This window comes from Haliotis rufescens, unplaced genomic scaffold (assembly GCF_023055435.1).
Source record: "Haliotis rufescens isolate VD_foot unplaced genomic scaffold, xgHalRufe1.0.p SCAF_16, whole genome shotgun sequence".
In the NCBI taxonomy this organism is placed as follows: Eukaryota; Metazoa; Mollusca; class Gastropoda; order Lepetellida; family Haliotidae; genus Haliotis; species Haliotis rufescens.
Window position 1 is genome coordinate 12,724,281 of NW_025963846.1, and position 25,859 is coordinate 12,750,139.

The window sequence follows — 25,859 nt, forward strand, 5'->3', positions numbered from 1 at the left end:
GTTACGTGTGAAGAAACTGATATACATTGTTGACATAACGTTAATTCTTAGATTGCCAGTGTAGCCTGGTGGAAGCTTGCAAATGTTCTGGTTATTATAAAGACTAATTTCCAGCTCTCAAGTGAGTTCAATCTGGTGTAAAGTGTGGCATTAAGAAATGAGACAACATACTTACACATTAACTTCTTTGTGAGGCATTGACGATGGCTATGACAAGAAAATCAGTCCTGCTTTTGTTAAATTATAAATATATATTTAATGATATGCATATTTCTAAAGTCATGTCTTCATGTCTTTGGAGCGGTGGGATAGCCCAGTGGTTAAAGCGTTCGCTCGTCATGCCGAGGATCCGGGTTCGATTCCCCACATAGGTACAATGTGTGGAGCCCATTTCTGGGCCGTGATATTGCTGGAATATTGCTAAAAGCGGTTCAAACCCATACTCACTCACTCATAATCAGTATTGACAAATAAATAATAATAAAAATGTATAATATATCCGTAATTCGCCTTATTACCAACGTGAAGAAGACACAACAAGGGGGATTTTTCATTTATATACTTCAGTGTGAATGACTGAGTTTTCTGAATTTGAGAAAAGTGATGTTTTCATTGCAGTGAACGTAAAACTTGATATTTCACAACAGTGAACATGACACTTTGACGGACCTATTGTCATTCAAAAGTTACCTCCCGCAATTTGTCTCCCTTTGCCGTAAGTGTCTGGCAGTACACCAACTGTTGCCTTCTTTTTAACGTAAGTTCCACATTGATATATTTTTCGTTATAAACTGTAAATTTCTCATTTAACTCGTCAATCGCGACTGTTCGATTCACAAAGCCCATATTTGTGACATGACCAGCGTGTATTCCTCCGCTTCCAACAGCGGCCTCGTTTAGCTTTCAATAATATTTTTAAGGTTTTTTTACATAATCATATCCAAATGTATCATAAAGAATTTTAGTGACCTCAATTTTTGTTATTGCTTTTGTTCATATGTTTTAAGATTTTGCAAACTCGGAACTACTTTTTACGTCGCAATTACAAAGGGGCTGTGAAACGTCCCTGCGTGTTAGGTAGTGAACCTTTACGTTTCAAGGTTTTAAATTACACAAACAAGTATGTAGTAACTAGGACATGCCATGTGCCTCGGAAAATATCATGTGACGAGAGGAAGGAGATATTTTCACTCGACACATGAAATATCCTCTTTTAATCCGTATGTCACACGTGTGTCGTACAAGGCTGATCTCCTTTCATTAGTTTTGAATTCATAACCGTGACTTCCGTCATATAGGAACGTTTTTCATTCATAAAAAAATCACGTGACGTCATTCATTTTACAAAACGTTTTACAACCCCGAGGCAGAACTGAGGGAATTTCATTAAAGCGAGAGACATTTAAACCAAGCAAGACAGTCACACGCTTCAAATTAGCTTTGCATTCTATAAAAGTTATGCATATAGAGCTGCTACATTTGCAATGTAAGATTCGTTTGTTGTTTAACGCCGCACTCATGCAGCAATATTCGAGCTATATGACTGCGGTCTGTAAATAATCGAGTCTGGAACAGACAATCCAGTGGGCGACATCATGATCGTTCCACACATTTTAGGTATGATGACATGCATCGACCAAGTCAGCGAGTCTGACCACCCGATCCCGTTAGCTGAAGACCTATTCTACCCCGGATCTTCACGGGTCCATTGTACATGAACAGTAGAGCCGGTGTGAAGCGGGACTATGTGGAGAACGATGTTATTCACCATGTTGAAGGTAATAATTACTTAGTAGATTTTTTACACAATTTGAGGTGGAAAGTTATTCATGTGATAAATTACTAAATAACTTTGGAACAACTTTTTTGAAATTGTGTTCAATTCAGAACATACATATTGTGAAAGGAAGATTTGGAACTGACTATCAAATCGGTGACTGTACATTTATTGGGCATTTAGTGAGTGAGTGAGTTGGGTTTAACGCCGCTTTTAACAGTATTCTAGTTATATCCTGGCGTGTCAGCTTAATGTTGTAGGAAAGCCCGAAGTGATGCAGGCCTCAAACGTTAACCTCTTCGGTGAAACCCACGAGCACGGGTATGGTCCTGACAAACCAAGAAACATAATCGGGGCGAACCGGGATTCGAACCCAGAATCATAGGTTTCTGGCGTGCCCAAGGGACGCAACTCTGCACAGCGAATCACGGCGCCTTAGACGACTGGGCCACCCGTGCCCCCTATTTGGGCATTTAGTGTGTAGTGTGATAGTTTTATGGTTTAGCATCGAGTGACATGTTCCCCGATGATGATGAATGTCTCTGTAAAAAACATGAACGGTGCCATTATTTAAATGCGTTCAGAAGAAACCAAAGATAACTAATACCTTATTTAGTATAACAAAGTTTGCAATGATTACAGATAACTGTGTGGAATCAAGAAGGACCAGTTTGCACAATGTAAAAGGAGTGACCTAGAAAATGCAGCAGCGGTACACTCTAAACTTCTGGGACATCACAAAGCGTGTGTCTGGACGACCGCAACGACCCAACCCTATTGATATACAAGATTTGGGGTGTGTGGGGGGTGGAGCTATTTCTCGCCGCTGAATTCTGAACCAATGGGTATTCATTCAGGATAATCTTAGTGAGGTGGACATGTCAAGGTTATGTGCAAGAGCTAACAATTGACCAGTCAAAAGATCACCAGATCAAAACATTTTTACATGCCAAGAAACATAAAAATCAGCTGACCTTGGCGACACCTATAGAAGCCATTGTACACACATGGCTTGAGTGCTAGAATGGGTAAAATGTTACAATCCATGTACAGTAATGTAAAGGCTTGTGTTCCTTCAAACAACAGAGTATCTGGTATATTTGTTGCTTCATGGGTTTGAGGAAGGGGTGTATGCTTTGTCCCTTTTTGTTTCAGTTTTTTTTATAGAAACGAATTGGTTACTGAAATGGAACAAAATTGTCGTTTTGGTGTTAAGTAATATCCGGAATGTATTTATATTTTTTCTCCTTCTATTTGCGGAAAACCTTATTGTGTTTGGCAATACTGTCAACAACATACATATTAAGTTGAATATCTTGCATGATGACTGTTGTAAATGGGAAAAGCCAGTCAATCTATCGAAAACAAAAATAGCTGTTTTTCAAAAATAGGGGAGGTTTATGACGTTATGAAAAAAATGGTATTATGGTGGAAATGCATATGAAGTAGTTACTGGATACAGTTATCTTGGCATGTTTTGTAGCAATAGATTACTGAGGTCGATTGCTTAAATAATTTGCAATTCGGGCATGAAAGGTGTTCATGGTCGTGTTAATTAGTTTACATTCCTTGAAACCATACTCACCTCACTTTTACTTCAAATGTTTTGATTCAAAGATAACACCAATACTTTTATACGGGGCTGAAATTTGGGGGTTCAGTGACATAGAACCGAGTCTGGTAGATGTTCTATTCAGTCGCTCGCTGTTTTAAAATGTGTCAAATATTGGCTGTCTCTTTATAATATGCAGGAATCTCGTTTACCCCAAAAATGTTACAATGTGTTGCGGTTGTACGATGAACAAGGCCACGTAAATTGGGTAACGAAACTTAAAACTGTTATTTTCAGATTAGGATTTGGTGATGTCTGGTGCTTTCAAACATGTGGTAATAAAACCGCATTTTTAAATATGTTAGATCAGCGGTTAAAACTTTTTTCAGGTTTGGCAATGTGATCTATGCGAAAGCCCTCAAATTGCTTATTATACACAGTTTAAACCACCCATTTCATGTGAGAACTATTTGAGAAGTATAACTGTAAATAAATTCAGGACCACATTGACTCGTTTTCGGCTCATGCAGTTCTCACAATTGAGTGAGTGAGTGAGTATAGTTTTACGCCGATTTTAGCAATATTCCAGCAATATCACGGCGGGGGACACCAGAAATGGGCTTATCACATTGTACCCATGTCGGGAATCGAACCCGGGTTTTCGGCGTGACGAGCGAACGCTTTAACCACTAGGCTACCCGACCGCCCAGTTCTCACAATTGAACGTGGACGACATTTCAATATTCCTCGTGAATTTAGAAAATGTAAAGTTTGTAGCCTAAACCATATCGAAAATGAATATCACTTTCTGTAAATGTTTCTATGTTATAGCCATCTGAGGCAAAGTTCTAGCTTAATTTGTATCCATACACGCAAGATGTCAGAAAGGCTTATATGACGTATTGCCGTCCGTCTTTGTACGGCGTGCGTCATCCGTCATGAGAAATCTATTCACAATCCATGTCTTTCTACAGGATAGGCTAAACTGCTATAGAAAAGGCATAGACTTCATATCCGAAAAATATAAACTTAAGTGGCTATATTTGACTCGGGACGGTACTTGGGAAACCTACGGTTTTTTTAACCAAACATCATTGCATTGGAATTCCTGTGATATGATTCTGGTGTATGCTCAACTGTCATATCCGTAATACTGCAACAAAATTTCCATTGTTTTATGCCTAAAACTCTGTTAATGGACCATTCTAACAACCCACCATCATCTACAACTTGGTCTGATCTGCTTGGGCTGAATCCTCCTGTCCGTCGTTACGGTATTACGATAGTAGTGAGGTTACTTTGCAGAGTATCGAAAAATAACCTTTGTAAAACAGTAAGTTTGATAAAATACGGTTAAAAGGATTAGGGGTCATAAACCCTTTTATGGAGCCTGAATATAACAACCAGGTGGTCGTTGTAGAGAGGGTATCTAAAAATGAAAAAAATCATTTGTCATCTAGACAAAGTAACAATCTATTAAATCTGCGAAGTTTCATGAAAGATCGAAAAGTATTATTTCATAGTGATAAGCCTTATTGTAAATTTTTTTTTATCTATCACTTCAACCCTTAATGTAAAAAAATTACATTAAGAATATTTTTTACATAAAGAGTTGTAACAAGGGTGAACCCGCAACCCTTAATGTAAAATATTTTTATATTAAGGGTTGTAACAAGAGTAAACCCGTAACCCTTTATGTAAAATATTTTTACATTAAGAGTATTTTTTACATGAATGGTTGTAACAACGCCTATTCCATCTCGTATATTTCAAACTAAGCTGCGATACATACATATCCTTCTATTCATCATACATTTTAGAATCAAATGACAAATGGTCGTTCAGGTATGAGGCAGTATTTTGTTCGCTCACAGTTTCCGAAAAGCTGCTAAATAAAAAAAAATCTTCACGCAGTACTTTTTTCGATGTACGATAAACAGCAAAGAAAATTGCTGTTTTACAACTCGGACAACACTTAGCGGTGTCTTTTGTCAAACCGGTTTAATTTTTTCAGTTACATTTACACCATCAGATAAAAAATCTAATGTTCTACATTTCTGCGTAATTTATAGACGGAGACAGATCCAGTCCCGCGCGCAGTGCAATTGTCGCACAACGTTATCTTTTCAGATCGTATGAAAATGTGCGTCAGAAATATAACTCGACATCCAACGGATTATTTAAAACTCAACCCAGCCACTCCATAGAAACATTGTAACCATGTCAAAGGGTATCGTGTCAACACCTGTCTCGATTAACGCGACATCGTCGCTTTCCAATCTACACCGCCGAAATAACGTGGATATATTGCTGGTGCGTCGTGATGTGATTCCTACAGCATTTAAGTTCATTCTGCACGTGCAAATACAGCTTAGATACACATCACAGAGATCAACTGTCTGCGTCATAAAAGGTCACTAAAAGGAAAATGACATCAGCTATTTCAGCAATTATTTTCGGTCCGGTGACATCTATAAGCAATTCTTATTTGCCCAAGGGTTAATCTGTTGAATCTTCTATATATAGACTAAAGACACCGCCGCAAGGGGCCCAACGGCACCCATATCCATGGGATTCCCATTATTTACCGGTGTGTCACGTGATATGTGTTTACGTTTTGTCTGCACGTGATTTACGGCGGAAGTGTCTATCGTTGTGATTTGAGCTGATAACTGTCCTGGGGTATCGCTCGCATAACTGCAGCTGGTTTATTTGATGATACACTGTTATTGTTCAACTTTGTGTTGTTAATGTAAAGAGCGCGCGACACCTGTTGATCGTCACAATACACACGGACCCGTTGTTACAAGTTAATTGAACGATCACCTGTCACCCACGGGCTTCATCTAGGACAGGTTGATTGACAAGGGATGTCGCCTCGGCTATCTCGTGAGTACCACTTAACAAATGTATACCTGCTTGTCCGAGAGCCAGTGGTCATTGTTTTTCAGCAGTGACCATTAATAATTGTATCAGGGTCAGATTTTAGATTAAATTTGAAAATGAATAATTCAGCAGTTGGTTTAACGGTACTAAGAGTTAGGACGGGGAATACGCATAGTCAGTGTCTACTCCTCACGAGGACTCGGGTCATTTCCCGACTGTTCTGCCTTACGTCATCCAGAGATAACAACAAACATGAACGCTTTTGATTATTGCGTTAGGTTTGTAATGTTTGTAATAATTTTATTATAGTTTGTATAACTTTGTAAAATATAATTTTATTATAGTTTGTATATCCTTGTAAAATATACACTGTACAATGAATGATGATTATCTCCTTTATTGCGTGTGGCATGGTGTTTATAGCCTGGGCCTCGTTCCTCAAAGCAATCTTAGCGCTACAATGATCTTAAGCCTATGTTAAAGTATGGGACTTTCGATCACCTTAGCGCTAAAATTGCCTTGAGGAACGGGGCCCAGGTGTTTATGGTCTGATGTGTTTGTTATGTATGTCAATGTGTAAAAGACCCGTGAAGATCCAGGGTAGAATAGGTCTTCAGCAACTTATGCTTGTTGTAAGAGGCGACTAACAGGATCGGATGGTCAGGCTCCCTGAATTTTGATGCATGTCATCTTATCCCAATTACGTTGATCGATGCTCATGATGTCAGTCACTGGATCGTCTGGTCTAGACTCGATTATTTACAGACCACCGTCATATAGCTGGAATATTACTGAGTGCAGCGTTAAACAAAAAACAAAAAAACTATGTGTAAAATCAGTCAATGTGCAAAATGACTGCAATCTTGATTCATATATATACATTTATATACAGAAGGTATCCAGGTACTAGTATCTGCTCAAATGCAGTTTTATTTGTTCCCTGACAAGTGGACCCGTTCCACATTCGAGTTATCAATCTCAACTCCTGGGGAGTATACAACCCAAGCTAGGGCGCAAGAGCGTTTTAACATCCACCTCACATATCAGGTACCCATTCCCTGCTGGGTGAACAGAGGCACATTTGAACTTAGTCACTTGCCCAGGGTGACACCACTTTTGACACTTGTATTTTAGGTGTATGTACGTATTCGTGTTTCCACCAATTGGTCATCTACCATCGGATAACAAGGCTGAATAACAACCCGGTCACTTTCAATTTACAAAATGGCAAAATATTTCAGTCATTTTGTCGATGTATTTAATTGTGATAACAAATTCCAAACATTTCGATGTTGAATTTCATCACCCAGTGACTGAAAATAATTGGATTAAAACAAAAGTCTAGGTGGGGGGGGGGGTGGGGGTGGGGGGGGGGGGGGGGAGGGGAGCTTCTAATCCTGGCATAATTAGTCTATTTTGGTGTTTTAAAGCCCTCTTGAAGTTCTTTATAATTTGTAGTCAATCTGACAGATTTTTCAGTCAATTTGTAAAATGACTGAAATATTTAGGCATTTTGTCATTTGCCTGAGTGAATCACATTTACACACTGACAGATTGTACACTGATTTGACTGTAACATATATATGTCAGTCAGTGAAATAGTTTTCATTATGTTTGATATGCCAGCCTGGTCATTTTGGATATGGTAACCCTTTTTCTGGTAACCATGGTAATGCTTTGAAAATCCCGACTTTCTGGAGGTTTCTGCTGTCATCTTTCGTCAGTTTTGTCTCATTACTTAAAGATAAACACAAGGCCCAAAGACATTTATGACATTTTGTCAAGCTGCGGAAGAACCTGTCAAGAGCTGAATTTGTGTTTTTGATATTCAAATGCTTTCAAGTTGACTGTGTTCCAGCAAGGCATGGCGTCTTCCTATACATGACATCCTGACCTTGTCAGCTGTCTCTCAGTCATGTGGTCAATGGTTCAAATGCAATCTTGGTGCTCTGGCATCTTATGGCCCCTACATGTGGTGTCATTAATTACCCCTGTGTATTACCACCAGAAAAGATGTAGATGAAGGTGTGGATGGATTACCTCCATGAAAGGTGCGGATGGATTACCTCCAAGAAAGGTGCGGATGGATTACCTCCAAGAAAGGTGCAGATGGATTACCTCCATGAAAGGTGTGGATGGATTACCTCCATGAAAGGTGTGGATGGATTATCTCCAGTAAAGGTGCGGATGGATTACCTCCAGTAAAGGTGTGGATGGATTACTTCCATGAAAGGTGTGGATGGATTACCTCCATGAAAGGTGCGGATGGATTACCTCCAAGAAAGGTGCGGATGGATTACCTCCAAGAAAGGTGCAGATGGATTACCTCCATGAAAGGTGTGGATGGATTACCTCCATGAAAGGTGTGGATGGATTACCTCCATGAAAGGTGTGGATGGATTATCTCCAGTAAAGGTGCGGATGGATTACCTCCAGTAAAGGTGTGGATGGATTACTTCCATGAAAGGTGCAGATGGATTACCTCCATGAAAGGTGTGGATGGATTACCTCCATGAAAGGTGTGGATGGATTACCTCCATGAAAGGTGTGGATGGATTACCTCCATGAAAGGTGTGGATGGATTACCTCCATGAAAGGTGCAGATGGATTACCTCCATGAAAGGTGTGGATGGATTACCTCCATGAAAGGTGCAGATGGATTACCTCCATGAAAGGTGCGGATGGATTACCTCCAGTAAAGGTGTGGATGGATTACTTCCATGAAAGGTGTGGATGGATTACCTCCATGAAAGGTGTGGATGGATTATCTCCAGTAAAGGTGCGGATGGATTACCTCCAGTAAAGGTGTGGATGGATTACTTCCATGAAAGGTGCAGATGGATTACCTCCATGAAAGGTGTGGATGGATTACCTCCATGAAAGGTGTGGATGGATTACCTCCATGAAAGGTGTGGATGGATTACCTCCATGAAAGGTGCAGATGGATTACCTCCATGAAAGGTGTGGATGGATTACCTCCATGAAAGGTGCAGATGGATTACCTCCATGAAAGGTGCGGATGGATTACCTCCAGTAAAGGTGTGGATGGATTACTTCCATGAAAGGTGTGGATGGATTACCTCCATGAAAGGTGCGGATGGATTACTTCCATGAAAGGTGTGGATGGATTACCTCCAGTAAAGGTGTGGATGGATTACCTCCAGTAAAGGTGCGGATGGATTACCTCCAGTAAAGGTGCGGATGGATTACCTCCAGTAAAAGTGCGGATAGATTACCACCATGAAAGGTGCGGATGGATTACCTCCATGAAAGGTGCGGATGGATAACCTCCATGAAAGGTGCAGATGGATTACCTCCATGAAAGGTGCGGATGGATAACCTCCATGAAAGGTGTGGATGGATTACCTCCATGAAAGGTGCAGATGGATTACCTCCATGAAAGGTGCGGATAGATTACCTCCATGAAAGGTGCAGATGGATTACCTCCATGAAAGGTGCGGATAGATTACCTCCATGAAAGGTGCGGATGGATTACCTCCAAGAAAGGTGCGGATGGATTACCTCCATGAAAGGTGCGGATGGATTACCTCCAAGAAAGGTGCGGATGGATTACCTCCATGAAAGATGTGGATGGATTATCTCCAGTAAAGGTGTGGATGGATTAGCACCAGTATAGGTGTGGATGGATTATCTCCATGAAAGGTGTTGATTGATTACCACCATGAAAGGTGCAGATGGATCACCTCCATGAAAGGTGAGGATGGATTATCTCCATGAAAGGTGAGGATGGATTATCTCCATGAAAGGTGTGGATGGATTACCACCATGAAAGGTGCAGATGGATCACCTCAATGAAAGGTATCAATGGATTACCACGCTGAAAGGTGTGGATGGATTATCTCCATGAAAGGTGTGGATGGATTACCACCATGAAAGGTGCAGATGGATCACCTCAATGAAAGGTATCAATGGATTACCACCCTGAAAGGTGCGGATGGATTACCTTCAAGAAAGGTATCAATTAATGGATTACCACGCTGAAAGGTGCGGATGGATTACCTTCAGGAAAGGTATCAATGGATTACCTCCATGAAAGGTGCGGATGGATTACCTTCAGGAAAGGTATCAATGGATTACCACCATGAAAGGTGTGGATGGAATACCTCAATGAAAGGTATCAATGGATTACCACCCTGAAAGGTGCGGATGGATTACCTTCAGGAAAGGTATCAATGGATTACCTCCAGGAAAGGAATGGATGGATTACTTCCATGAAAGTGTGGATGAATTAGCACCAGTAAAGGTGTGGATGGATTACCTCCATGAAAGGTATCGATGGATTACCTCCATGAAAGGTGCGGATGGATTACCTTCAGGAAAGGTATCAATGGATTACCACCATGAAAGGTGTGGATGGAATACCTCAATGAAAGGTATCAATGGATTACCACCCTGAAAGGTGCGGATGGATTACCTTCAGGAAAGGTATCAATGGATTACCTCCAGGAAAGGAATGGATGGATTACTTCCATGAAAGTGTGGATGAATTAGCACCAGTAAAGGTGTGGATGGATTACCTCCATGAAAGGTATCGATGGCTTATCGATGGAAACCGTACAATATTTCTTCAACAAACTTTGAGTTTCCATGGCAACAAAATATATATACATAACTAGCTTATGTAATCATGACAAGTATTTAGCAATGCGGTGTAGAACGAAAGCTTTGCAAGTCTTGCTTAGTTTTCTTTAGGGCTGCCACACCTCATGTTAACTTACCAAGTTGCTGGCTACCTCCTTTCAATGCCTGTCATAATTTAGTGAAGTATTACGGTGTAATCAAACTGCTTGAGCATATAAAGCGCCATATTTTGTTTAAAGGTTGTTGTTGGTGATTTTATAAATTCGGATGGACCATCCACTCAAAACACTGGACTCAACCCATGCAGCTTCACTCAATATATATGCTAGCATCAAAGAGTTCGAATTTTATTTTGTTATGGTAGAATGGAGATAAGCATTCTGTGTTTTCAATGCAGAGCTAGGTTACCTGTAGATTTAACCAAGCTATGTTTAACATCTTAAACCTCATGCTGCACTTTCGGTTCCAAATTCCCTACATTGAAGACACATTATGGTTATCTCCTAATTCAATGGGCACTTTGAATTACCCCAAATATTGAATCCGCTACTAAGAGGGGGTGCGCATTATACATGGGTGCGCACTATACTCAAGAAAATACGGTATCAACAAATTCTTTGAATGAGGATGAATCAATATAATTTACTTGCCATCACATGATGAACCACATTTTCCTATCTGTCATTACATTTTCATAAAGGATCATTGCTTGCGACACCTAAATCACTCCGAACCGAAGATATTAACCACCTTAATTTTGTGTGAATTACTGTGAATTTTTATCACCCTGGCATATAATTCAGGGGATATAGTCAACGCCTCGTCTGTCTGTTATTATTTCATTTCCGGAGCACAACTCAAAAACCATTCAGTATTTTTCAACAAGAATTGGCACATATATCAAACCGATCCTGTAATGGTACCTTTTGCTACTTATGGATATAAGACATTTCTATTTTTCTCTATTTCCATTGAAACAAATTGTACTTAGTTTCAGTAGGGGGTGGATTTTATTTCTGGAAGCACACCTCAAAACCTGTCTAATGTCTTTCATCAAAACTTGGCTGTATACTGTAAATCTTGAAATTAACGTGAGCGGGAATTAAATGCGAGTGGTCTTTATTTGCATTAATGAAACTTCTCATTTATGTCTCTAAAATGACTATCAACAATGACGGCCTCACTGTGGATAGTGGCAATACCAGCTTGAATATATACACAAACACGGTTTTTTGAGCAGCAGTTGTAACAAGTCCATAACTATACCATTAGAAGAATAGGAATTACGCAGTTGGCATACCCACTCATGTCAAACTAGGCATCACTGACCACTCCAATCAGTGAACTGTTGTTGGTCCAATTATTTAATTGACTTTGAATTTCCTTAATGCCAGTCAACAGAATAAACATATAAACTGTGTGTCGTTTCTGGAGCAGAACTAAAAAACTATACAACGTTTTTCATCCAAACTTGGTACATGCATTAATCGGGGGCTGAAGTGGTGCCTTTTGCTGTTTAGGAATTTTACACCAAAAAATTGTTTCCTGTTTCCATGGCAACAATTTTGACTTTCACTTTCATAGTGGTGTGTTTGTCCAGACCGTATCTCTAAAAGTGATAGGAATTCTTTCATGAAATTGTGCACACACAAAGACCTAGTTGTCAACTGGGGCCTTTTGGTATTTAGGGATTTTCAGAATTTATATTGTTTCCATTTCCCTGGCAACAAGTTTGACTTTGACTATGTTCATATTGACATAAAAATACAAAGTTCTGAATCCAAAATTCATGGTATTGTTTTGATAGGTTAATAACTTCTTTTGTATACAGACAGACAGATTAGGTAGACATTCCCTCATTACGTTGGACTTAAAGTAACAGTCAGATGATTTGTTCTTTCGAATTTGTCGGGTCGGGGGGATTTGTCATCTTCTGATGATTCTTGTTTTTTCTGTGCCAGAGGAGTGAAAGAAGAGACCATTGCATATTCTTTGTTTAAGACTTCCCTTTGAGTTTTTGGGTGGTGGGGTCGCCTACTGGTTAAAGCGTTCGCTCGTCACACCGAAGGCCCGGGTTTGATTCCCCACAATGTGTGAAGCCCATTTCTGGTGCCCGCTATCGTGATATTGCTGGAATATTGCGAAAAGCAGTGTAAAATCCATCTCACTCACTCACTCTTTGAGTTTTGAGCTGATTCTTAATTTCTAACAAATCAGAAAATATTCCATGTCTTTTAGTGGATGGAACAGACATAGGGCGGGGGTCCTCCAGCATGGAAATCGGCATGGCCTTGCCAGGCTCTGCTTTAGGCATCAGCATCTGTGTCAATAATCTACATTCATATGTTAGTTATTAGTACGTAAAATCCTCAAGAATTTGATGTCTTCGGGGCCATCAAGTTATCTGCAGTTGTAGTTTCTGTGAAGAAATATGCTGTCAGTGAGAATTAATCTGATGTCTTTTGCCCTATGGTATATATATATATTTAAATTTGTCGTCTTAAATTCGATGAGAAATATTTTGACTGAACAATTGTAAGGCATATGAAATTCAATTGCAATGGACAAAGCAAATAAAACGGCTTAATTTCTCATGGATTTCCTCATGTCAAAAATATAACTGCCAATGAAAAGTGCTTAATATTTTTACAATTGATGACTTGAAATGCATATTTAATTATTGCTCAAGATGTAAATGTTCAATAGCTACTATATATAAAATGGGATCATTTTAGTGGTTTGTGTTTTAAATATTATTATTCAAAACAATTCCTTCAATATGTTTGGTAGATATAGTTGGAGATATTGTGTGAATTATGAAGTAAGTAAACACATGACCAAACCATATTGAAACATATTTCAAGAGCAGAACGAAATTAATCTCAACCCGTAAAGATTCCGGGTTAGACAACCCATGCTTGTCGTAACAAGTGAGTAATGGGATAGGGTGGTGGTCAGACTCGCCGATTTGTTTGATGCATGTCATTGTATCCCAATTGAAAAGATTGATATCAGTCACTTGATGTCTGGTCCAGACTCAATTATTTACAGACCGCCATCATATAGCTGGAATATTGCTGAGTGCGGCGTTATAACAACAAACAAACAAAAATCACATTATCAAGTTATTTTCAGCCTTTTGTGACCTGGGTCCACAGATGACTCGCTCAGAAGAAAAAGCACTTTAAGCAAATACGCGGCGGCCAAAACATGTGGTACAAGTCATATCTATCCGGTTACAGAGATATGCAGCGTTAAACAAACAAACAAAAAAGAAATAAGCCCCGAAGTAATTATGTTTTCTTTTTCAGTCTTCAAGCACACCAAGTTTCAACATTTTCCTATGAAGACCGGAGTCTGAGCATATTCCGCCAGAGCCTGATGGCTTCCTCGGATGACTGTGACAGCGGACGTTGCTCCCCGAGTACAGGGCCGGATGGGTATGAGTTTGTGGATAGCATCAACACCATCAACGACATTAAGGAAGCAGACCGCATCTTGCGCATCCTTCAGGATACATATGACCCCCAACTCTTGAAGAAGTCATTGTTGAGGCTACAGAGACTCTTCAAAAATGGTAAGGAGCTGGAGGATAGTGGTGAAAGGTTCAGTTGTCAAAACATTGAGTTGGATCCTCATATTATGGTATATAGTTAGTGTGCCTGGCCTGGCCTGGCCTCACCTCACCTCACCTCACCTCACCTCACCTCACCCTGATGTTTCTATCTACACCAACCTGTGCATGTGGGTTTCACCAAAGTGGTAAACCATTAAGACCTGCATCACTTCAGGCTTTTCTCCCATGTTAAGCTGACACGCCGTGATATAACAACAATACTGTTCAGAGTGATGTTGTTAAACCTAATTCACTCTCACTCACTCACTCGCTCACTCGCTCGCTCGCCCACTCACCCACCCACTCACTCACTCACTCACTCACTCTATCTGTTCAGTGACGGTCAAGAAGTTCCTGGAGGACAACCGCCCGCCCGCCCTCCTGCCCCATACCCACTCACCCACCCACTCACCCACTCACCCAACCACTCACTCACTCACTCTATCTGTTCAGTGACGGTCTAGAAGTTCCTGGAGGACAACCGCCCGTCCGCCCGCCTGCTCCATTACCACTCACTCACTCACTCACTCACTCACTCACTCACTCACTCACTCTATCTGTTCAGTGACGGTCAAGAAGTTCCTGGAGGACAACCGCCCGCCTGCCCGCCCGCCTGCCCCATACCCACTCACTCACTCACTCACGCACTCACCCACTCACCCACTCACTCACTCACTCACTCACTCACTCACTCACTCACTCACTCTATCTGTTCAGTGAGGGTCAAGAAGTTCCTGGAGGACAACCGCCCGCCCGCCCTCCTGCCCCATACCCACTCACCCACCCACTCACCCACTCACCCACTCACCCACTCACCCACTCACCCACTCACCCAACCACTCACTCACTCACTCTATCTGTTCAGTGACGGTCAAGAAGTTCCTGGAGGACGACCGCCCGCCTGCCCCATTACCACTCACCCACCCACTCACCCACTCACTCACTCACTCACTCACTCACTCACTCACTCACTCACTCACTCTATCTGTTCAGTGAGGGTCAAGAAGTTCCTGGAGGACAACCGCCCGCCCGCCCGCCCGCCTGCCCAATACCCACTCACCCACCCACTCACCCTCCCACCCACCCACCCACTCACTCACTCACTCACTAACTCACTCACTCACTCACTCACTCTATCTGTTCAGTGACGGTCAAGAAGTTCCTGGAGGACAACCGCCCGCCCGCCCGCCCGCCTGCCCAATACCCACTCAACCACCCACTCACCCTCCCACCCACCCACCCACTCACCCACCCACCCACTCACTCACCCACCCACCCACTCACTCACTCACTCACTCACTCACTCACTCACCCACTCACTCACTCACTCACTCACTCACTCACTCACTCACTCACTCACTCACACCCACCCACCCACCCACCCACTCACTCACTCACTCCCTCACTCACTCACTCACTCACTCACTCACTCACTCACTCACTCACTCACTCACTCACTCACTCACTCACTCACTCTATCTGTTCAGTGACGGTCAAGAAGTTCCTGGAGGACAACCAGATCCACCTGGGGGTGCTGGATGTGATGAAGCACCTGGGCTCCTTCCCCGACATCCAGCAGGTAAGACGCTCACTCCCACTTTTTTACTGATGGAAAAAACAATTTCAGATCCATTGGACAACTTCTTTACCTGAAATATTTGGAGCAAAATGAGTAGCTGGAGATGAAATTAGTTTTCTTCATGACAACATTATCTTAAAATAAGTTTCAGAAGTGTAAAACTTCTCAGTTAATGTACGCATCTGAGATAAGTTTTGCTCAGAGAAGCCAAACAACTATGCTGCAACTGTGTGTAGACCACTAATATCAAGTTGTAACATTTTAGGGACTATATACGCTACAATCTCGTGTCCATTTGAGGTCTAGACATTGAAATTAGAGACTTAAAGCATAACTGAGACAGTGTCTGTATTTAGGTTAACCGTCAACTGCTAGATTAATATATATCACAAAATTTAAGTTCAAAGTGAAACTTACATCAAAACTGCTAAGCCTTATAAGGCTCCCATTAAAATTGCTGTGTGAAAAAGAGCTCATAATTATAGCATTTCTTTTTATGGATGGTAATGAGTGAGAGAGTGAGTATGTCTTTACGCCGCTATTAGCATTATTCCAGCAAAATCACGGCGGGACACCAGAAATAGGGATGGTCACTACAAGGGATGTGGTAGATAAAAAATTTCCAGGCATAAAGTTTGTCATACAAATATGTCTGTACTAGACAATGTTGACAAAATATTAATTTTTCATAGACGTTCCTTCAGAAGTAAACATACCTGCATCATCCTTCTTTGAATACTGGCCTAACTATAAGTGACTGATCTTTGTCATTTGCTAGCTGAAGTTTGATAAAATCATGACAAACATATTTTGTGTCATTGTGCCGAAATTACATTACCAATATTGGTAATCAATGAGGCATTGTGAGATAATGATAATTATAGATAATGTGACCTTACATGCAAATTGATCAGAAAATGAGGCTCCAATCTTTTTCCAATAACTCACAAGGTCATTCTGGAAAATATGATTCTAATGAAATCAGCTCAAAGTGATGGATTTGAAATTAGAGTTTGATGTACCCTTTAAAGGTTGGTGGTGCCCCATTGTTGTTGTGAAATTGCCTGACATCCAATCGACATGACGTCATCCTTTACAGATTGGTCTTCAGCTGCTGTGTCAGTTCATAGATGAGAGCCTTGCCTTGGAGAAAAGTCTCAAGAATGAACATGTTCACAGGTGAGTGGTAGTCCACACTAATGTCAGTGGGTCTTGTTTCCTTGTTTCTTGAATCCCTGTTCTGAGATTGTACAGTTGATTATTGTTAAGTAAAACTAGCAACAACAGTTAAAGATCTACCTTTGGGTCCGGATGGTGGCCTTCTTTAATTATCATCATTTGAAAACCAGAAAATCTATTTGTTACATCAGTGCTGTAAGTTGTGCTGCTGATGTTGCTGAGGTGAGCAACATGGTCTACCTCTTTCGGATGTTACTGAGGTGAGCTACAGGGCCTATTTGTTGCCGATGTTGCCATGGTGAGCTACATGGCCTATTTGTTGCTGATGTTACTGAGGTGAGCTACAGGGCCTGTTTGTTGTCGATGTAACCGAGGTGAACTGCCGGGCCTGTTTGTTGCCGATGTAGCCGAGGTGAACTGCAGGGCCTGTTTGTTGCCGATGTAGCCGAGGTGAACTGCAGGGCCTGTTTGTTGCCGATGTAGCCGAGGTGAGCTACAGGGCCTGTTTGTTGCCGATGTAGCCGAGGTGAAGTGCAGGGCCTGTTTGTTACTGATGTTGCCATGGTGAGCTACATGGCCTATTTGTTGCTGATGTTACTGAGGTGAGCTACAGGGCCTGTTTGTTGCCGATGTAACCGAGGTGAACTGCAGGGCCTGTTTGTTGCCGATGTAGCCGAGGTGAACTGCAGGGCCTGTTTGTTGCTGATGTAGCCGAGGTGAACTGCAGGGCCTGTTTGTTGCCGATGTAGCCGAGGTGAACTGCAGGGCCTGTTTGTTGCCGATGTAGCCGAGGTGAACTGCAGGGCCTGTTTGTTGCCGATGTAGCCGAGGTGAAGTGCAGGGCCTGTTTGTTACTGATGTTACCGAGGTGAACTGTAGGGCCTATTTGTTACTGATGTTGCCATGGTGAGCTACAGGGCCTGTTTGTTGCCGATGTAGCCGAGGTGAAGTGCAGGGCCTGTTTGTTGTCGATGTAGCCGAGGTGAACTGCAGGGCCTGTTTGTTGCCGATGTAGCCGAGGTGAAGTGCAGGGCCTGTTTGTTGCCGATGTAGCCGAGGTGAACTGCAGGGCCTGTTTGTTGTCGATGTAGCCGAGGTGAACTGCAGGGCCTGTTTGTTGTCGATGTAGCCGAGGTGAACTGCAGGGCCTGTTTGTTGCCGATGTAGCCGAGGTGAACTGCAGGGCCTGTTTGTTGTCGATGTAGCCGAGGTGAGCTACAGGGCCTGTTTGTTGTCGATGTAGCCGAGGTGAACTGCAGGGCCTGTTTGTTGCCGATGTAGCCGAGGTGAACTGCAGGGCCTGTTTGTTGCCGATGTAGCCGAGGTGAAGTGCAGGGCCTGTTTGTTGTTGATGTAGCCGAGGTGAACTGCAGGGCCTGTTTGTTGCCGATGTAGCCGAGGTGAACTGCAGGGCCTGTTTGTTGCCGATGTAGCCGAGGTGAAGTGCAGGGCCTGTTTGTTGCCGATGTAGCCGAGGTGAACTGCAGGGCCTGTTTGTTGTCGATGTAGCCGAGGTGAAGTGCAGGGCCTGTTTGTTGTCGATGTAGCCGAGGTGAACTGCAGGGCCTGTTTGTTGTCGATGTAGCCAAGGTGAAGTGCAGGGCCTGTTTGTTGCCGATGTAGCCGAGGTGAAGTGCAGGGCCTATTTGTTACTGATGTTGCCACAGTGAGCTACATGGCCTATTTGTTGCTGATGTTACTGAGGTGAGCTACAGGGCCTGTTTGTTACTGATGTTGCCACAGTGAGCTACATGGCCTATTTGTTGCTGATGTTGCCACAGTGAGCTACATGGCCTATTTGTTGCTGATGTTACTGAGGTGAGCTACAGGGCCTGTTTGTTACTGATGTTGCCACAGTGAGCTACATGGCCTATTTGTTGCTGATGTTGCCACAGTGAGCTACATGGCCTATTTGTTGCCGGTGTAGCCGAGGTGAGCTACAGGGCCTGTTTCTTACTGATGTTGCCATGGTGAGCTACATGGCCTATTTGTTGCCGGTGTAGCCGAGGTGAGCTACAGGGCCTGTTTGTTACTGATGTTGCCATGGTGAGCTACAGGGCCTGTTTGTTACTGATGTTGCCACAGTGAGCTACATAGCCTATTTGTTGCTGATGTTACTAAGGTGAGCTACAGGGCCTGTTTGTTACTGATGTTGCCACAGTGAGCTACATAGCCTATTTGTTGCTGATGTTACTAAGGTGAGCTACAGGGCCTGTTTGTTACTGATGTTGCCACAGTGAGCTACATGGTCTATTTGTTGCTGATGGTTCCATGGTGTGCTACATGGTCTATATGTTGCTGATGTTGCCATGGTGAGCTACAGGGCCTGTTTGTTACTGATGTTGCCACAGTGAGCTACATGGTCTATATGTTGCTGATGGTTCCATGGTGTGCTAAATGGTCTATATGTTACTGATGTTGCCACAGTGAGCTACATGGTCTATTTGTTGCTGATGGTTCCATGGTGTGCTACATGGTCTATATGTTGCTGATGTTGCCATGGTGAGCTACAGGGCCTGTTTGTTACTGATGTTGCCACAGTGAGCTACATGGTCTATATGTTGCTGATGGTTCCATGGTGTGCTAAATGGTCTATATGTTACTGATGTTGCCACAGTGAGCTACATGGTCTATTTGTTGCTGATGGTTCCATGGTGTGCTACATGGTCTATATGTTGCTGATGTTGCCATGGTGAGCTACATGGTCTATATGTTGCTGATGTTGCCATGGTGAGCTACATGGTCTATTTGTTGCTGATGTTGCCGCAGTGAGCTACATGGTCTATATGTTGCTGATGTTGCCATGGTGAGCTACATGGTCTATATGTTGCTGATGTTGCCATGGTGAGCTACATGGTCTATTTGTTACTGATGTTGCCGCAGTGAGCTACATGGTCTATATGTTGCTGATGTTGCCGCAGTGAGCTACATGGTCTATTTGTTGCTGATGTTGCCGCAGTGAGCTACATGGTCTATATGTTGCTGATGTTGCCATGGTGAGCTACATGGTCTATTTGTTGCTGATGTTGCCGCAGTGAGCTACATGGTCTATATGTTGCTGATGTTGCCATGGTGAGCTACATGGTCTATATGTTGCTGATGTTGCCGCAGTGAGCTACATGGTCTATTTGTTGCTGATGTTGCCGCAGTGAGCTACATGGTCTATATGTTGCTGATGTTGCCGTGGTGAGCTACATGGTCTATTTGTTGCTGATGTTGCAGACACGTGCTGAAGGTGCTGAGTGAGAACATCTCCGACATCCCCATCCACCAGTGTGGGATGAAGCTGCTGGCCTGTCTCTTCGAATCAAGTCAGTTCGACTTTCTACACTTTCTGTCCATCAGGATTCATATGTTTAGCTCCACTAAGTCTAGCTACAATACATGCATGAGAATTCACTCCAACTAATGCAAGAGAACAAACAGATCTGGAACCAATGTCTTGAAAACAAATGTGTCCAAATTTTCATATTTTGTTTTGAAAGGATTAGTTGATCCCAATTAAGTTTTCATATTGATGTGTTCTCATGTTTCTTATATCAATGAATTGTTTTGGGAAAAGTTGTAGTTTTTATTACATCTATCCGTCACTTAACCAAGTCTGTTTCTCAAATGTTTTCAGAACATTGATATGATAAATCTTGAGACTGAGCATTTCTTTACCCTGTCATATGTTAGCAATCTGATATGAGTAGAGGAATATGTTTGAAACTGGTAACCATGTGTAGTTTGCGAAACATCTTGGTATGTTTCAACATTTATTGAGGGAATACATGGTTTCATAATTTAGTTTTTCTACATAGACCTGATTTTCATAATGTATCTCAGTTCGCCCCGATTATGTCCCAAGGATTGTCAGCGCCATACCGGGGCTTGGGGGTTTCACCGAAGTGGTAAACGTCTGAGACCTGCATCACTTGGGGCTGTCCTCCCACATTAAACTGACACGCCGTGATATAACTGGAACACTGTTCAAAGTGGCATTAAACCCAACTCACTCATAATGTACCTTCTTATCTGTCAAAGTATATTGCACTCATGCTGATTCTCTCCTGAAGGATACATCCGTGTTGACCTGACCTCCACCAACCTCCTCAATGACGTCATCGATTACCTTTTCCGTGCCATCTCCAACTTCCAGGAAGATGTCGAGATTCAAGTCCATGCCTTGACCTGCCTCCGCCATATTCTCCAAGAAGGTGTGTAGACCGGCAGGAGTTATTCCCTCTTTGTTGTCATGCTTGGTAATTGTTTGTTTAACCTACATAAGTTATCTATTGCGACTTTATAATGACAGGAATTTATTGAGGATTCTCGCACTATGTACACTTGACATTCAAAAATTAGGGAAAGAAATTGTTAAGTTGTTTAAAACTGGATATTACTTAGAGTTTTTGGTTTTTTAAAATTCAGAGATATTTTAACATTCCATTCAATAATTAAAATATCTTGCTTCTTAGTTATAACTATGAAAACATAATTTGGGAAATTTTGTATTCTTTATTTGGAACTGCCATTTGCTGCAGGTTTGGGGAGAACTTTTCCATCTGAGGCTTAAAAAAATAAAATAATTGGTTCTCAGGCAATAGCTTTTCAAAATATTGTGTGGATAGTGTTTTTTTTGGGGGGGGGGGTGGTGTATGTAACCAAATTTCTTTACAATAATTTCGTCGAAATCATGTTGTTCTTAAGTATTGTAGCATTTCACTGCTGGGGTCATGTGATCGAGATGCAGAAAATTTAAAGATATTATTTTGGGGGGGGGGGGGGGGGGGGGGAGGGAAATGGAAATAAAAACAAAATGTGCGGTGGACTTTACGATGATGCGGTTGGTGCCTTAGAAGACTTTTTTTAGCCTTAGCAGGTCCAGATAAAAACCTATGATGTCTGTAAGATGGATCGGGTGGCTGATGGTTGATTGCATGTCAATGTACTCCAACGAATCGGTGCTCACAATATCAATCACTGGATTGTCTGGTCCATATGCAAACGTTAACAGGCCAAAATCATATAACTGGAATATTTCTGTGGTGATAAACAAACAAACAAACCACTGATGGTCCCCAGGACCCCATTGCTTGTCTTAAGTGTCGACTAAATGCAATTGGGTGGTCAGACTCGGTGACTTTGCAGATAGTGTGTTATCGTACGCTGATGGTGTGGAGAATTGCTCATGTTTTCAGGCCGCTGGTTTACCTGACCCTGACAATATTATTTAGGTGCCAGTGATTCAGCTGGAATATGCAGACTGCAGTGCTTACCAACATTCAGTCCATCCATCACTCGCTCAGTATCATTAAGTTGGTTGGTTTGTTGTTTAACGCCGCACTCAGCAATATTCCAGCTATATGACGGCGGTTAGTAGTATCATTAAGCATCAAGCTGGTTATAAGGGTAATATCAGCCCAGTGCAAAACACAATACCAAACCGTTAGCCGAGGATATTTAGTGTTTATGTTATTCAGTATCTCAAGTAGGGTATAAGTAATTTATACTAGCTACAGATTGTTGGTCCAAAGTATGGCTATTATTCTTTGAACATAGATTTTTGGACAGTGTTGAACAATTTAAGTTTTGTCTTTGATTATAATAACAACAAAATTCATTATTGTTTTAAGATAAGCATCTGGCTGAGGTTTTCATTCGCAAATACCTGCCAGTCGTCATGGAAACCCTGCACCTGAATCAGGATGTGTCGAGTGTCGTGTGCAAGACTCTGGATGTATTTTACACTGTAGCTCAGGACCGTGAGTCACACCCATGTTAGAAGTGATTCTCCCCTCCGAGCAGCTGGTGCGTGCACATCTCACCCCTCTAGGAACATCACATGCACATCAATGCCATGCACTGTTGTTTGCCTTGGGTCTTGGGTCGAAGAATCAATGTCATCTTGCTTCTCAATGTGATAGGTGACATCAATGTGCAAAGTTGCATCCCTTGGGCTTGCTAGGATCCTATGATTGTTGGTTTGAATCCCAGATTCCCAGATTCATCTGATTTATGACCCAAAGTTTGTCAACTTTCTTACCTGTGGGTTTCACCAAAGAGGAAAACTTCTTTGATCTGCATCACGTCTGCATACTTCACATACTTTTAATTTTATAATTATATGAAATTATGTTTCTGGTGATCAGGCCAACAACCATTTCACTTAAGACCCAAAATGTTTTATTACAGATGGGATTGCGCATCAGAATTGGTCCTAGTACCCTGCGCTTGTTGTCACAATATGTGATCTGTCTGATGTCATCATACCCTGTGAGAGAGTGGATTGTTACTCATGCTATCAACCACTGTTTTTGTCGGGTCCAAACTCATGTTTTCACAGGTGGTCATTTCAACTGCAGCATTAAACAGCATTCTTTCCTTCACTTCATTGGCTAAAGAACATCACATTTTCATCAATAACTTAAAATAACTTAAAAAAATAAAATTTATTTGTAATTTGACCAAAAATGATCTGTCTTCAACTGCCTCATATCATAACAGTAGTTGGGGTTTTGGGGGATATATTTTTAAAAAAACATTAATTATTTTTATAAGTTATTTTAATATTTTTATGATTACATTTGTAAATATGCCTGTTACTGGTTACCTGACCATTTGGCTTGACACCAAATACATTTAATAGATCTGTTTCAAGTCAAGAAAGGACATCAGAGTGTATATCACACTAGAGTAAATTTTTTTTTTCTTTTTTTTTTTTCTTGGTCGCTGTGCCTGCAGTCAGGGGCGAAATAACAGAATGCAATTATTGTCCGGGTGGTTTTGAAGTTAATAACCAAACAGTTTGTAATAACAGTTTGAGAAAAAGTTCAAATGAATAGTTGCTGAAGTTATACTTATTTTCTAACACAGGATTTAACAGTTTATTACTTTCAACAACAGATTAAAGGCTTGCTAGAAGAATACATTTTTTTTGTTTTATTTGACATGGCTTCTGAATTGTGTAAAAGGATGTCAAAATTCTCATTTCCAATCTTCGTAAGTTTCGTACATATCTGAACACCTACTGTCAGTATAGTTGTACTTAGGTTGGCAAGGACATGTATAATTTATCGGATCATGACACCAAGTTTATCAGATTTGTTTATTGCATGGATGACACTGTCCATTACACATTTATATGCACATTTATCTTCCCATTTGATAGGTAAATTAAATTGCGTGTTCTGATCAATGTTAATTATGTTTTTGCTGACAGTCACTTGCGTTTTTTTACCTTGTGGTGTGGTGTGGTGTGGTGTGGTGTGGTGTGGTGTGGTGTGGTGTGGTGTGGTGTGGTGTATTTATTGACTTGCCATTGTAACAGTATGTTTACTACTAGTGTTAATCCCATGCTTTGAATAAATGCATATAAAATGATAACCTATCCATTAAGTTATGATTATGAGTAAAGGATGAAGCAAAGAAAATTAAATGCCGGTTGTAAGAATCTAGAGTGCTTTCAGCCAACGTAGCATCACATTTAAGTGTGTCATTTGTTAATTCCCTTTGCCCTGAACACACTGCCACCTGTGATGTCACGCATTGTTTGTCGGCACAGAATATGTCCATGAATCGTGATTCTGCTACATGTTGGTGTACTTCGTGCTCACTCTGTGTGTTTCCATCGTTCAATGTGAAGAATGAGATTGCTGGCACCCACAATCCTCGAAAGCTTCTCCAGCAAGTGCAGCCCTTCAAAATATGGTTTTGACAATGTTAGCAACAGTGTGTTATAAGGATATCAATGTTAGGTTGCTGAATAGCGAGAAGAATTACTGTCACAAGTTCTGTATCTTACTTCATGCACAGTCAAACTCCACATTCTACATGTAATGAATATGCAAAAATTATAAGCAATGTTTACAGGATATAGACACATCATTTGGTTGCAGATCTTTAAACAGAGCCATCTGGACTATCACACTTGTTTCCTTGTACATATTGACAGTCCTCCTGTCCTGTATGTAACACAGTCCTCCTGTCCTGTATGTAACACAGTCCTCCTGTCCTGTATGTGACACAGTCCTCCTGTCCTGTATGTAACACAGTCCTCCTGTCCTGTATGTGACACAGTCCTCCTGTCCTGTATGTAACACAGTCCTCCTGTCCTGTAAATGACACAGTCCTCCTGTCCTGTATGTGACACAGTCCTCCTGTCCTGTATGTAACAGTCCTCCTGTCCTGTATGTAACACAGTCCTCCTGTCCTGTATATAACACAGTCCCCCTGTCCTGTATGTGACACAGTCCTCCTGTCCTGTATGTGACACAGTCCTCATGTCCTGTATGTAACACAGTCCTCCTGTCCTGTATGTAACACAGTCCTCCTGTCCTGTATGTAACACAGTCCTCCTGTCCTGTATGTGACACACTACTCCTGTCCTGTATGTAACACAGTCCTCCTGTCCTGTATGTGACACAGTCCTCCTGTCCTGTATGTAACACAGTCCTCCTGTCCTGTATGTGACACAGTCCTCCTGTCCTGTATGTAACACAGTCCTCCTGTCCTGTAAATGACAGTCCTCATGTCCTGTATGTGACACAGTCCTCCTGTCCTGTATGTAACACAGTCCTCCTGTCCTGTATATAACACAGTCCTCCTGTCCTGTATGTAACACAGTCCTCCTGTCCTGTATGTAACAGTCCTCCTGTCCTGTATGTAACACAGTCCTCCTGTCCTG

At 41.7% G+C, this 25,859-nt stretch overlaps 1 protein-coding gene across 1 annotated transcript in view; it reads left to right on the top strand.

Moving 5' to 3' along the window:
• The first annotated feature begins 5,804 nt into the window (after positions 1–5,804).
• LOC124135715 (leucine-rich repeat serine/threonine-protein kinase 2-like) overlaps positions 5,805–25,859 on the top strand; it is a 148,171-nt gene continuing 128,116 nt past the window's right edge. Inside the window, exons 1-6 of the mRNA XM_048396884.1 lie at positions 5,805–6,218; positions 14,129–14,394; positions 15,921–16,012; positions 17,112–17,191; positions 20,414–20,502; positions 21,250–21,390. Of these exons, the coding sequence (XP_048252841.1) occupies positions 14,199–14,394; positions 15,921–16,012; positions 17,112–17,191; positions 20,414–20,502; positions 21,250–21,390 (598 nt within the window). The 5' untranslated portion in view covers positions 5,805–6,218; positions 14,129–14,198. The remainder of the gene's footprint in view (positions 6,219–14,128; positions 14,395–15,920; positions 16,013–17,111; positions 17,192–20,413; positions 20,503–21,249; positions 21,391–25,859) is intronic.